General features: G+C 39.8%; 1 protein-coding gene across 3 annotated transcripts in view; it reads right to left on the reverse strand.

The window, feature by feature from the left end:
• Nucleotides 1–15,067, reverse strand: part of ALG14 (ALG14 UDP-N-acetylglucosaminyltransferase subunit) — an 83,315-nt gene that overhangs the window by 48,401 nt on the left and 19,847 nt on the right. For 2 of the 3 annotated variants that reach the window (XM_039869524.1, XM_039869525.1), the window contains exons 3-4: nt 7,209–7,337; nt 3,305–3,436 (exon numbers count right to left, since the gene is read on the reverse strand). In XM_039869524.1, coding sequence (XP_039725458.1) covers nt 3,305–3,436; nt 7,209–7,337 — 261 coding nt within the window. The remainder of the gene's footprint in view (nt 1–3,304; nt 3,437–7,208; nt 7,338–15,067) is intronic. The other variant, XM_039869526.1, reaches the window with a different exon arrangement.

The following is a 15,067-nucleotide window of genomic DNA, read 5'->3' on the forward strand; positions in this document are numbered from 1 at the left end:
TTGGCTCCTTTGATAGTAACTACTTGTGTGTGTGTGTGTGTGTGTGTGTGTGTGTGTGTGTATACATATAGGTTTATTTCTGGACTCTCAATTCTGCTCCATTGGTCTGTGTGTCTGTTATTCTGCCAATACCATGCCGTTTTGATTACTGCCGTTGTAGTATAATTTAAAGTCAGGGAGTGTGGTATCTCTGGCTTTGTTCTTTTTTCTCAGGACGGCTTTGGCTCTTCAGGGTATTTTGTGGTTCCATACAAATCTGATGATCTTTTGTTCTATTTCTTTAAAAAATGCCATTGAGATTTTTATGGAGATTACATTAAACATGTATGTTGCTTTGGGTAATATGGCCATTTTAACTATGTTGATTCTTCCAATCCATGAACACAGAATGTCTTTCCATTTCTTTGTGTCTTCTTCAATTTCTTTTAATGTCTTGTAGTTTTCAGTGTACAGGTCCTTCACAACCTTTGTTTGTAAGTTTATTCTTACGTATTTAATTTTTTTTGTTGTAAATGCAAATGGAATTTTCATTTTTTTCCTGAAATTTCATTATTAGTATATATAAAAACACAGTAGATTTTTGTATATTGATTTTGTATCCTGCAACTTTACTATATTTGTTTATTTTTCTAATAGTTTTCTGGTGGAGTCTTTAGGGTTTCCCATATAAAGAATCATGTCATCTGCAAAAAAGTGACAATTTTACTTCTTCACTCCAAATTTGGATGGCTTTTATTTCTTTCTCTTGCCTGACTGCTCCGGCTAGGACTTCCAGTACTATGCTGAATAACAGTGGTGAAAACAGGCATCCTTGTCTGATTCCTGATCTATTAATTGATTCTTAATTGGTAAGAATGAAGGAACACATCTGCCATGGTATCGGCCAGAAATGGTGATTCAGTGGTTAAGCCCTTGGAATCAGAAAGTCCTGGATTCCAGTCCTAGCTCTGTTATTTATCAGTTGTGCTAACTCTGGGCAAGTAACATCACGCCTCAGAGCCTCCATTTCCTAACCATTAAATGCAAATAACAATACTACCTACCCTATGCAGCACGAATGCAAGCACTTAATACCACGTCTGGCACATATAAGTGTATTCAATAAATACTGGCTATTATATACCAGATGGAAGTTCCATTAAAATGTTTTATTATTCAGCATTCACTCTAGAACAATAAGAATAGAGTATTTATATTTTATAGATGACAAAGTGAGAAACAGAGACAGCTGAATGGAGCAACAGACTTAGTAGCTCTGGTGCACGCACTTAAAGAAAAGCAGATAGGCACCTGGCCGTTCAGACACTCGTGTAACTTAAGGTTATGACCTTCTGCCCACTGCCATCCTTTCTAAAAGTGAGTTTTTCTTCCCATTTTTTAAAGAAGTAAAAAAGAAATAGTGTTTTGTGATAAAAGTCGTAAGAAAGCCAAGGATGAATACAGGAGAGATCTGCATGTTACAGTTTTGCTTCTAGTGTAGAAAAAAGGCCTCTTACCCATGAACTTTATTCTCTACACTTTTTCACTAAGTGGGAGTCCGTTCTGTGAAGCTGAGCATGTCAGAAAAGCTGATCAGATAACACTCAGGTCTGAAATAATTTTTAATACGGACTTGCGTTTAAAATGGAAATAAGTATTTCACATTTTCTCCCTTCCCCCCTCATATTCCTTTAGAAACATAATAGTTGTTTCCTTCAACTTTTTACAAGCAAATTTATAGCACTCATAACATTTTAGACTAAATTAGAAGGAATCTGAGAGAACATCTAAATCAACACTTTTGTTTTAAGGTAAAGAACGAGGCCCAAAAGGGAACTGAATAAAGTAAGATAAAAGCCAAAGTCGGCCTGGGACCACGTGTCCTAATGCCCCATCAGCTACTCTTTCCACGATAAGGGGCCAGGCAGTCACCAGAGCTCCTACGTGTCCGGGGCAGACATCAGCCAACATGTCACTTCTCCCTGCTGAGCCTCAACACCTTAAAGGCCTAAAGTCACTGTACTTAATCTGGCTGTCGCCAGTGACAGTGGCCACGTCTCTAGTGATTTGGTAAATGTTAACCTAAACTTTTCCACTTAGAATGTGAAGACCCTTTTTCTTTTTCCCCTTTTGTCTCCTTGAGTTTTACAAATAAATTAAAACTTTCAGAGCAATAATGATCCTTTAAGAAATCGTCTGAATTCTAAACACTAAAAATGTGTTTGGAGGCTGTGAGATAAACTTATTTTGTCAAAAATATAAAAATAAATATAAGCAAAATTAATCTGTAGTGACAGAAATCAGAAAGTGGTTGCTTGGAGCCAGAGGCTGATTGGGAAGGGGCAAAGGGACACTTTGTGCGGTGACGGAAACGTTCTATGTCTTGATAGGGATGTGATCAAACTATACACTTAAGATTTGTGCATTTCACTGCACAGAAATTTATCTTTTAAAATCAATCTGAACTGCTCATGTAGAAAATGCAGATTTTAAAATTCTCATCTAAGGGACTTGAACTGTAGTCCAGCTGGTGAAAGGCAATGACCGAACTGATGGAGATTTCTCTAAATCACTGTAGCTAAATGCATTTCTGTTCATCTATGCATGGGAATAATATTCACTGTGCCAGAACTCAGGTATGTGGGAAGCAAGTAAAGGGTCCCTTTCAGGCCATGTCGATTAATGGAGTCTACCTTAAATAGGAATGAGAGAATCATTTAAGAACTGTGTACACTACTGTGATAACATATCCATGGCTCTGCATTGTCTACTGCAGCGCATTTAGAATTTAATAACAGAACTTCCATCTAAAGACACAAAGAACTTAAGACCTTTATAGGTAAGGAAGGTAAGGCTGCACACAGTGCACTAATTAAGTTTTCTTATTTCTATTTTCCGTATTTGTTTCCTGTAAAAACTTGAGTGTGTATGACCTTCTGCCCACTGCATATCATATTTGGTAACAGTCTTAACGAAAACAAGGAGAGTATTGAAAAGGAATACAAAAATGGCCTTCTTGTGTTGACGAGAACCTGATGTTGGCTCAGGAACCACAGGTGCATAGGAGCGCAAACTGGTTAAAGATACTGCTCTGTGGGTGTCACGGGACAAAGAAGAGAAAAGGGCACATTTCGATTACAAGCAACAGCTAGAAAGGAAAGAAATTTCTCCCTTCTTTCAGCAAGGGCATTTAAGTGATAAATTTTAGCATACATCATTAAAAGGTCTAGTATCGTATCTGGCAGGCTGATAAATGGTAGCTGTTTAAAAAAACAATATTTCCTGTTACTTATGAATGATCTGCAGGAGCGATGGGCATACGTACCAAATCTGGCTTCACTCGGTAAGTCAGGGGAAAGGAGAGCCACATGGAGTACAAGGTGGAGAGCACCGTGGACAGCCAGGACTGCTGCACCTCACGGCTTCTGGGAATACGGTGGATATAGTATTTGGGGAACTAGAAGGAAATAGTAAAAATTCAAATCAACTGGGCCACCGATACCAAAGTTAAACATTGTAACAGTTAACACATGTATAATAGGAAATGCTTTCTTGATTTAAAATTTTCAATCCAACTACTTTTAAATTAAGTTATAAAGTCTTTTTCATGCTTTATATAACACACATCATTGGGTTATGACAGAAAAATTCCTATATATGATTCAAAAACGTTAGTCAGTTTTGACAATAAGTTGGGGAAAATTTTCTATAAAATATATTTTAGGCAAAGAACTTAACGCGCTGATCTACAGAGTTCTTACAAATCAACACATAAGTCAAATAACCTGGTACCAAGATGGAAAGAGGAGATGGACTGACAATTCCAAACAGAAGAAACACAAATAACTAACTAATAAACATATGAAAAGATGGTTAACATTCTACACAAAGGAAAACAATGAGTCATTTTCCCCCTACCTGATTGACAAAGACTGTGGATACCTATTTAACCCTATTTGATACAGATGAGGCTGCACAAGGGCTTGAATGGCAGAAGAGAATGATTGAGGGTTTCTTGGCATCTGGCTACCACACAGGTTAAATCAGAGAGTAAAGGATTAAATATTTAACATAGTCCCCTCCCCATCTCTCCTTTGGCTTTGAGAAACAATATGCTCCTTGAGAATAGAAAAGCTTTTCCTAAACTAGTTAATACACACAGCTATTGGTTCTAAATTTTTCAGCATTTAGAAAGAGGCATGAAATTGTGTCTGGAGGCTTCCGTTATGCTCTAGGAGGGCAGAAGTGCAGTCCTTATACACTCAGCATAAAATGAAAATGGGCTGCACATGTGACCACTCTGTGTCACATATGATGATAAAGAATACTTCCTCCTCCTTCCATGTGGTACTAGTGGAGAAAGAAAGATTTGGGCTCAATGTGGTATTTATTTTTATTTATTAATCACTTATTAAATCGACGTTTTTCCCGCCAAGATTAAGGAGTATGGTAATAAATGTTAACTAGACTATAATATTGAATAGTTACCAAACTACAAGGCCATACAAGCAGTAATGAAGTGGGGGGAAATCATAAAGAATTTTGTTTGAGGTTTGTGCTTGCCTAGTCTGTGGAGAATATTAATTGAAAAATATGTAATAGGCAAAATAGCACCATGGAGCCAAAATCTCTTATCAAAAACCATTTGGGTCAGAAGTGTTTCAAATGAATAATATGGTGCATATATACTACTTAATATCCTTCTTTGAGTTTTGGGGAAATAACCAAACATATCAATATGTCTACAGCAACACACGATTATTCGCACGAAGTAGAATAAAGACTAAAAGGCTCAGGCCAATTCAAATCAAGTTGTGCTGTTAAATAAACCTGTGACAAACTTGGAATGTTTTTTCCGTTTTCAGAGCTTTTTAGAATTTCAGATCAGAGACTGTGGACCTGTACTACCAAACACATTTAAATACAATAAAAAGCGCAGTCAAGCGGACATGAACCTGGGGCCACCCGGATAGGCACAGTACCCTCAGATTAGCTACGACTGACACTTAGAAGCGGGTGCTGGGGTATCTGGTGTCCTGTGTCACCTAAAGAAAACAGAGAGCCAGGCTGTGGCAAAATCTTAAGAGAGTTTTTATTTATATAGTTTTAGAAAATAATTGAATATTTAAAAAAGTCGATGAAAAAGTTTTTCAATAGAAGGCTTGTATTTTGATCTTAACAAAAGTTCCATTTAAGACAAAGAAATGGAACAGAGTCTCAGAGAGCAACAATCAGGCTTGGCTATGACCTTGGGCCAGGCATTCCCCAGGGGCTGTGGCATCTGGAGAAATCCAAGTGAAAACATCTTTATAGGCATACTGTTTTTGTTACTCTGTACCTTTGCCTTGAGGGAAGTGTCCTTGACTCTCTTTCATGTTCTATTAATGGCATGCGGGACATAAAGAATGCTTCATCCATCATCTTACCCTTACCCCCAGGCCCAACATGTGGTTCAGAGTGACCAAATGACCCAAGCAGGGTCAGTCTTCTCTGGAATGCCTATAGAGACACAGGGACAGTTCTTCCTTTGAGGGACACTGTGGACTGCTAAACTGACTCTCCATCCATTCTCCTGGGGCCGAGAAGCATATACTTGTTTTAGTGTTCCTCTGTTCACTAGGCTTTTTCTGTAACAACTAAAACTGAACTATCATATTCACCACTTAAACTTGCTGTTCCGGCATTGTCAAGCCAGGAATTGACAAGTGAGCAGTAGAATCTATTATAAACAGATTTCCTACATAGATATGAAGATCATAAAGAGCTATGTTGGGGTTGGCAGGGACGAGGGTGGGGGGAACTGCACCACGTTTCCTTCTTCTAAAACCTCTACATACATCCCACGTCTACCCACCTACCCCAACGTCCTTGCTGCTCCCTGGTGTAGGCCATAGCCTTCTTCACCATGACTCCGATAGCTTCTTAACTTGGCTCTGCTTCTCCTCTTGGTCCCCTACAGATTCTCTAGAGAATCTCCTGAGTAATCTTTTTATAACATACAGCAGACCTTTCCTTTCATTCTCTTGCTTAAAACTCTCCAAAGGCTTGCTTATCAATGCACTTGCAATAAAATCCAAATTCCTCACAATTGCCCCCGAGGCCCCATGTAACCTGGCGTCCAGCTCTAATGGCACCTTGTTCACTCACTTGAGCCACACAGGTCTTCCTTCCACTGTGTGAACGCGTCACACTCATTCCTTCCTGAGGGCCTTTTCTGTTCATTCTGAACAGTCTACTTTGCCCCCAGACTGCCTCGCTGTTGGCTCCCTCTTGCAAATCAGGCCTCGCCTGAACATTATCTCGTTAGAGAGGATCCCGTTTTCCCCACCGGGCCCGCCCCCCAATGCATGGTCACTCTCCACCACACTGTTCATAGCAATTATTAGTACCTCAAATTAACTGTTCATTTATGTGTCTGATTGCCTCTCTCCGCCGAATGCAAGCTTCATGACAAGAAAGGATTTCACGTTGCTCACAACTATAATTCCAGGGCACAGAAGTAATGGGTACTCGGTCAGTGTTTGCTGAATAGATAAATGACTATCATTACAGTTTCCAGAAGTCCAGTCTGTGGTCTAAGATGGGAAGGTGCTCTCCTTACCTCAGAGCATTGCAGGACTGTCTTAAGAGACAAACTAACCCCACCACCTCATTTCACAAATGAGGAGTCTGAACTTTCCCAAGGTGACAAAATCCAAATGTGTAGAGCCAGGACCTGAACCCAGGTCTTCCAAGTGTACTGAAATATGCTCCTGACCCGCCCCACTATAAGCTCTTCTTGGATCTCTGCTTCACACAAAGGAGCTCACCGTCCTCAACACGGAATTAGCTGAAGCAGCTTCCTCTGGAGCTGTGCTCCCTGCCTCCTAATGCTTCTATATATAGGCAGCTACCCATCCTGACCCATTTCCTTTTCTTCTGACTTCACCTTATCTACCCTACATATCTACAGCCTCCAACCCTAGAGCTTAGTGTCCCTTTTCCTGGCTCTATGGAAACGGAGATCCCTGCCTCCTTCCCGCTCTTTGTCCTTTGTGCCCTGTTCTGCACTGTAGGTTTGGCACGCCAACCCCACCTACCACTGTTACCAATGGCTCCCTCCCTTCCCCCCGAGACTTTCTGGGGAAAAAGCCAGAATAAAAACATAGAGCCTCAGTTCAGATGTTTCTGTTGAACCTTCGGCCCCAAGTCCCTTCTGGCAAGTTCTGCTGTTTTGCTATTGCTCCTACCTGATAGCCAGCCAGTGATACCCGTCTAGAAACTAAGTTTCCGTTGAGTCCTTTCTTTTCGTGCAGTTCAACGTGTATATCCTGCAGCACATGAGTGTCCTGTAACATGATCCCGTCTCTCTCACACGACTGGCAGGAGTATAAAAGATAAAGAAGTGAAACTCTTATTCTCTCTGCACCACGTAGTTAGTGAAACACCCTTTCTATTTGAGCTTCCTAATTAAGAAATGGCAGGGACCGTGACCTATAGCACTGTGTAAGCCCACAGAGCCTCCCGGAGTTCCACGGACATACTTGATTGATGCATAACTAAGTGGTAAGAGAAACAACAAAGGTAGAATGCTTAAGAATAAAAAAAGAAGTGGAAAAATGAATTTTTTCAGGCTTCTAGTTTGTCTGAAATTATGTGAAAGTGAGTTAAATGCTAATGGTATATGACAACTTGTAACTTGCAAAGTATCTTCCAGAATTACATCACTGCTAAAAACCACAAACATATCTGGCTTTAGATTTGTGACAAGCTAATAGAAGTTTATAATGATTTAGATGGAAACAATTCCACCAAGGAATCCAGACGGCATCATAAACCACAACAGAGCAGATCAAGCGGTCTATGAAGTCATTCTTTGCTGTTACCACACACTGGGACATACAACGCATTTATTATTTAATGAATGCCACACTACTGCAGAATCTTGGAAACAAAAATTTTACTTAATCAAAAATGATTTCAGCTTTCTTTCATAACTTTTCTTCAACAATGCAAAAGAATAGCAAATTTGAAAAGAAAAATGTTGGATGGTTCAACCAATCATTCTGAAATCAAGATGACCACAACCTACCACACCAAAACATGTTTTATATGCATGTCCTTCAAATATGTGGCAGCTGCTCTCCATGGGAGCTGATGAAGTGCCACGAAGGAACGAAGGAGCGATCAGTTCCAGACTGGGTCCTGCTGACAGTCTCTTCCTCTGGGCCCCAGTCTCTGTGAGGCATGGAGGTCTTGGAGATCAGGAATCACCAAGGAGCCGCAGTGGCCCTACAATTGGCTCTCAAATCTGAATTGTCACAGACAAACCAGGCCGCAGCATCTCACCCCCAAGGGCTCGCAGCTACTACTCACTTTGCCTTGAGAAGCCCCTCCTTGCCTGGAGGTCTCAGGCTTCAGGAAAATAAAAAAGTCATTTGTTCTTGATACAATTATGAGACTCTCACTCAAAAGATTTCTAAAGTCTTTTATAATAAATACTAGTTGTCCTCTTCCCAGCCTTTTATTGTATCCTTCTTTTGTCCACAGTAATCCAGTTTTTCTTTGGGTAATCCAATCCTCTCACATTCTCGGTCAGATGATTTTGGTGGAATTTCAGCTCCATCTCCTTCACCCCCAACCTTCAGCTACAACAGTAGGTCTGGGACAGCATCATTAACATTGAATAACCCTCGCCCCTGGCCAAAATGATTGGCTGAAAGATGGGGATACAATCAAATTTGAGACCATCAGACAGCTGTTTCCTGGGACTTCTAGGAAAAAGAAGCTTCATCTCTCCCTCCCTCTTTCTCCTATATGCTGTAAGAGACTTTCTTCTTGCTTAAATAGTCTAGTGCAAAAAATATAAAGCTGGGATTAGGGTTAGGGTTAGGTTTTTTGCAGAAGCTCTGAATGTTTTAAGAATTCTGTGCAAATTTAACTGACACAGGGAAACTGGCTAAATTACCAGAAGGTTGAAAAAACTGTAATGTTAATCATAGTTATTTCAATTCTATCAGTTCAAAGTCTGATTCAAAGAAAGTTTAATCTAACTTGCCTTTCTTAGAGAGATGAGACATGAGATAATTAAGGTTTAGAAAGAAATTTAAGAGAGTAAGCTATGTAAAATAGTTTAGAACCATGTATACATCTATCTGGTGTACTGTTTGAAAATAACCATTTATTCACTGAAAAAGCCCCATTAGGTTTTTTATTTGCAATAAATTACAGTTATTTTCTTATTCATCTATTTACTTGGAATTATCTTTCAAATTAGAGGTTTTTTTTTTTTTTTTTTACCTTAACCTATAACTGAATACAGTAAAGGTCCATTATAAAAGTTTAAAGTACACATATACATTAGTCACATTCTAAAAATATAATTATGTTAAACCATGGGTTGTAATACATAACTTAGGAACTGAAGCGAAACCCCACAATTGTAATTATATAGTTTACACACTTATTTCTTTTAGAAGTGCCTGAGAATTATGAGATACAAACAAAGAAGTTGGAAGTTTCAGCAGTTACGCACAGCCTCAGTCCACTGTGTGAAGTCAGCAGGTGTCGTGTAATGGAAGCATATGTCATGTAAGAGGTACTGACTGATAAATCCTGCAATCTCCACCAGTCAGCTCTGCATACATATATACGGGCGAAGGGACGCAATTCAAAAGAACGCCTATTTACCAAAGTAACAGAAAAACTAATGCACTTCCAAAATACAACTAGACTGGTCCTAAAATATTGATGTTTATGATACATGTTCGGATTATTTAAAAAATATTTCATATCAATAGGTTATTACTTCCACCGGGGCTTTTATCTCTTCTTGGCTTTGTTTCTAAAAAATAACTTCCATTGTTCTTTAATTGTAATCTTAGAAAATACAGAAAATGTTCAAAGAGAAAAACAAAAATCAACCATTATCCACATCTCAGAGATGATCTCTCTACCCTCTATGTACACCCTTCAGATCACTTAAATCCTTCCTACAACTGAAAACATTCTACAATGACCTCGAGTTTCTAAAATGGGAATAATTTGTAATTTAGCAGGTTTCTTTCCCAATTTTCTGTTGCGATTCATGTCAAAACACACCCTCCATTTGTCTGTACATGTCCTGCACTTTCCAACTTCCTTACTTTTTCCCATGCTGTCTTCCTCTCTTCATATTCTCCTACCTTTTTGGAGAAGCCACCGCCCTCGCCCCAACACTCTAGTCCAGAGATCTCTCCTTCCCCCACATTCAAAGCACTTGTCTTGTCTGTCTGTCTGTCTGTCTGTCTGTCTGTCTATCTATCTATCTATCTATCTATCTACTTATTTATAACTCAAAGCAATATATATACAGGCTACTTATTTATAACTCAAAGCAATATACATACAGGGTTTTGAAGTTCCCGATGGTACCCTCGGTTTGCTCAAACACCTGGGGTAGTTTATCATCTCCGCTGCTTTCTTAGTGCCATCTCTTTTGGAGTTAGTTCTCTGTGCCCCTGATCCACTCCCAACTGGTTTTCTCCAGGCCTGCTGTATACCATGGTCTTCACACCAGAACTCTCTTCACTGCCACCCTGAGAATTCCAAGACCAGAGCCTTCCTCCTTCTTGGGTCCCCCTTGTTTTGGTGGAGCACATCCTCTGAGAAAGGGCATATGAGAATCAGTCTGAGGACACTGCTCTACTGTCATTCTGAATGCTTGAGGGAGTTTCAAGTGGAGGGTAAAACAGTCAGGACTTGATGATATCGCTGGGGGAAATCCTAAGTGTCTGAACCTATGGTTGTATGCTCCTGAGCAAATCAGTGTCTTCAAAGCTAATCTGCAGTCTCCTGTCTGGGGGATACAGTGTGGGATTCTGGGAACTGATTGGAAAGGAGGCCTAGGTGATGAATGTTGTGGGGACAAAGGGTAGTTATTCAGTCCCCCAATCCCTCTGTTTTCAGGGCAATGTCTTACCCCATCTACAGTCTGGCTTCGTGTTCCCAAAGCTAAAACCTGTTTAGTTCAACCTTTACGGTGGGCAAATCTTGGGTTTTCAATCAGGATATGGTAGAGGGGCTGGGAATCTAACTAGTCTATAAAGTAGACTTAACCAAGAGGCCTCTTTTCAGCCCTAACCTGCACTGCCCAGTGACACTTTTATTAATTAACTCCTAAGGTTTCCAGTATTTATTCTTTTGCCTCTTCAACTGCACAAAATACTTCTCAAGACAAAAGGGCAATTTCTTTCCTTAGTTGTATTCTTTATAAAACTTGGTCCAAATTTTGCACACAGGAACTACTCCGTCAATATTCATTCAAGAAGGATTTTACTTCTGGGAAGGCAAAACTTCTAGAAAGCTGTTCTACCCATCTCAAACCAAGAAGGGCATATAAAACAGATACGGCAGTACCGCAAACTCAGCAAGGTGTTTGGTAAATAGTCTAAATAAAAACACTATCCTAGGTGGAAAGACTGCTCTAAAGCCATGTAGTGCCTTTTCAAACTCTGGGGATGAAAACCATCCCTGGCAAGGATAGATGATGTTTCTAAAAAAGAAATGGAGACAACTCTCATCTTTCCCATGCCAGATCAGTCTTTAAATATGCTAGAAATCTCCACTCTATCAGCCATTCTAAAGTCCGCCCTCTCCCGCCTCTGCGGAGAAGGCAGGTCCCAACAGCTCAATGTTCAGCAGTGCACTGCCACCTGGTGGCAGCATAGGGGGATGACATGGGCTGGGGAGGCAGCAGAGGAGAGTACATTAATATAAGTCCTTCAACTTCTGGAAGGACTCTGCAGGATTTCTGAAGCAAGAAGGACCTTTTGAGATGGGAGAGAGAGAGGGAGAGAGAGTGGGAGAGGGGAGGGAGAAGAAAAAGGGAGAGGAAAAGAGGAGAGAAAAAAAGAGAGAGGACTTAGGAAATTGTTTAGAATCTTTGCAGGGAGGGCCTGGGCAGTCTCTTTGGATCCCAGGTTGTGTGTGGGTTCCTGCAGCCACTGCAGAGGCTACCCGCTCATTTGGGTGGTATGAAATATTATTTATAAAGACACTTGGAGACAGGGGTGCTCCCAAAGTCAGTGATGGCAATTCCATTCTTATAACTGCTCAGACCAAAAGCTTTGACGTTCTCCTTGACTTCTCTCTTTTGTTTCCATCCCACATCCAATCTGTCAGGAAATTCTGTTAAATCTACTTTCAAAAAAATATCCAGAATCCAATTATTTCCCCATATTCCTATCCCTGCTGGTGCAAGTCATACTATCTCTTGCTTGGATTGCTTCAATAGCCTCCTAACTGGTCTCCCCAGCCTTCACCTTGTCCCCTACAATCTATCTGCAACGAAGCAACCAGATCGTTCTGTTTAAAACAGCAGTGAGACCATGTCACTCCTCTGAGCAAAATCATTCAATAGCGCCCTACTTACTTTCCTCCTTACAATGGCCTCCGAGGCCCTGTACAGCCATACCTCAGAGATATTGTGGGTTTGGTTCCAAACCACTGCAATAAAGTGATATCGCAATAAAGCAAATTGTAATCTTTTTGCTGGTGGAGGGTCTTGCTTTTGATTTTTTTTTAAGTGCAATAAGCCAGGTATGCCTGCATCATCTGGCCCCTGCCCACCCCCCATCTCTCTAGCGCCTCTCCCTCCTCTCACTCTGCTCCAGCCACCAGGACGCTCAGCTACTCCTCCAACAGTCGGAATGCCCCACTCTGGCTTTTCCAGAGACAATACTCCCTGACTGAAACACTCTTCTCCCAGGGTCCCCATCTTCTTCAAGGCCCTATGGGCAACTGCAACATTTTCCTCATCAGAATTCCCAACCCTCCATGCCTGTGTGATCTTCCCATAGCATAGATCACCTGCTAAAGAGCTTTATGATTTTCTTATTCACTATGTCTAGTATTAGTGTCTTTCGATCCAATCGAGTTGAGTAAGCTCAAGCTTACTCATGATGCAGGAATTTTTTTGGTCTGTTCTGTTCATTGGTGTATCTCAACTGCCTATAATATACTGGGCAAATGGAAAGCAAATATTTATTGTTGAATGAACAAAGTTTAAAAAAAAAAGGGAATTCTGATTGCTATTGCACTATAAATTTGGGAAAACTGAAAATACTTACACATTTTTATATATCAGAAACACGTTTCTATATTTATTCACATCATATGTCTCTCAGTAACATTTAACTATTGAGTCCATACTGATAATCTCTCCTGTTTTTCAAGATCCTTTCCCAGTGTTTAATGTTTCAGGGATCCTTTCTCATTATCTTTTCTATGGCATATAAGAATATTAGCAAGTTCTGTATATTCACCTTACAGTTGACATCTTCCTGAACTTCTCTTATTTGATATTTAGTTGATTTTTTGTTTCTAGATAAAATTATAGAATACATTACTTTATTTCTTCTTTTTCAACATTTATACCTCTTATTTCATGTTAGGTGGAGAGTCAAAACAAAAAATGGTATGACTAATGGCAAATATTCTTATTTTGCTTCTGATTTTAGAGAGAAAGAATGCCTCTAATGGACATTGGCTCTTGGCTCCAAACACACTTTTTCATATTAAGGAAACCACTGAAAATGTTATAATACTGTGTTATTTGTGCAATGAAATGTCTTGGAGAGATAACTGTGGGCAGACAAGAAGACCTGAGTCCAAAGCAACTGCAGCACATATAGGGTTTGCATGTACCAGGCACTCGGTATTGCTGGCATGAGCAAACTACGGCAAAATATGAACTCTAGAGGGCACAGGAGGTTTTGTTTACTAACCAGGACAAGAACAGTTTGGGACATGTATTACATTTGTCTGTAACTCCCAAGATATTTATACTCTTTTATGTTTACTACATTTACTTCAAAACAGGAATTCAGTCAATGATCCAGCAGAATGCTATGGTGGGCATGGGTCTGCATGCTCTTTAATGTTAGCCAGTTACTTAACTTGGGCTTTTTGGGTTATTATTATTATTTTTTTTTAAATTTATTTAAATTAGTTTCAAGTAAACTGTACATTGGTTAGACATCTATATAGTTCGGAAAACAATCCTCCCCGTTGCTCCCTCCCTCCCCTGACCCTCCACCCAGCCGATGTATTAATGCTGACTGCATTCCCTATGCCGTGCTCCCCATCCCCGTGACCATCCATCAGCTACTAATTTGTACTTCTTTAACCCTTCACCCCATTCTCCCAGCTCCCCAAACCCTGCTCCCCTCTGTCCATCACCAAATTGTCCACTATATTTGTGAGTCTGTTTTTGATTCGTTTGTTCTTTTTATTCCTTAGATTCTGCATATAAGTGAAATCGCATAGTGTTTATTTTTTTCTAGTCTGATTTAAATACCTTCTAGGTCCATTGAAGTAATATCTTTTTCCATCCCCTTCCTTTTCATATGTAGGGGTCTTGTTTTCTTATCCTTTCAGCCACTCTATCTTTTGGTTGGAGGACTTAATTCTTTTCCATTTGAGGTACTTATTGATAGGAATGTAGTTGTTAGCATTCTTTATTCCTGTTTTTTGATACGTGTTTTTTCTTCTTGAAGAATTTTTGTCTAGGAAGCTCTTTATCTGTCCTGCAACTTTAAATAATAGTTTTGCTGGATAAATTATTCTTGGTTGTAGATCCTGGGTCTTCATCCTGTTGAATATTTTTTCCCAAGCCTTTCTGTCCTGCATAGTTTCTTTTGAGAAATCAGCTGCCACTCTTATGAGTGTTCCCTTATAAGTAATTATCTGTTTTTCTCTTGCTGCTTTTAATATTCTTTCTTTGTATTTAACTTTTGGCATTTTAATTATGTGTCTTGGTGTGGGCCTCTTTGGATCCCTGATTTTTGGAATTCTCTGAGCTTCCAGGTTTTTATGTCCACTTCCTTCACCAGGTTAGGGAAGTTTTCCATCATTATTTCTTCAAACAGCTAGCTGTTCAAGATCTTGATTTTCTTCAGTTACGCTAATCAAATGGATATTTGGACCCTTAATACTGTCCCATATCTTCCTTAAATTATTTTTATAGTCTTAGCATCTTATCTCTTGCGATTCTGATTGTGTGTCTTTGGCTTTACTGTCCTCTAGGTAGGGCATTTGATCCTTTTCTTTATTCACTTTGTTTATTCAA

Source organism: Pteropus medius, unplaced genomic scaffold (assembly GCF_902729225.1).
Source record: "Pteropus medius unplaced genomic scaffold, Ma_sr-lr_union100, whole genome shotgun sequence".
In the NCBI taxonomy this organism is placed as follows: Eukaryota; Metazoa; Chordata; class Mammalia; order Chiroptera; family Pteropodidae; genus Pteropus; species Pteropus medius.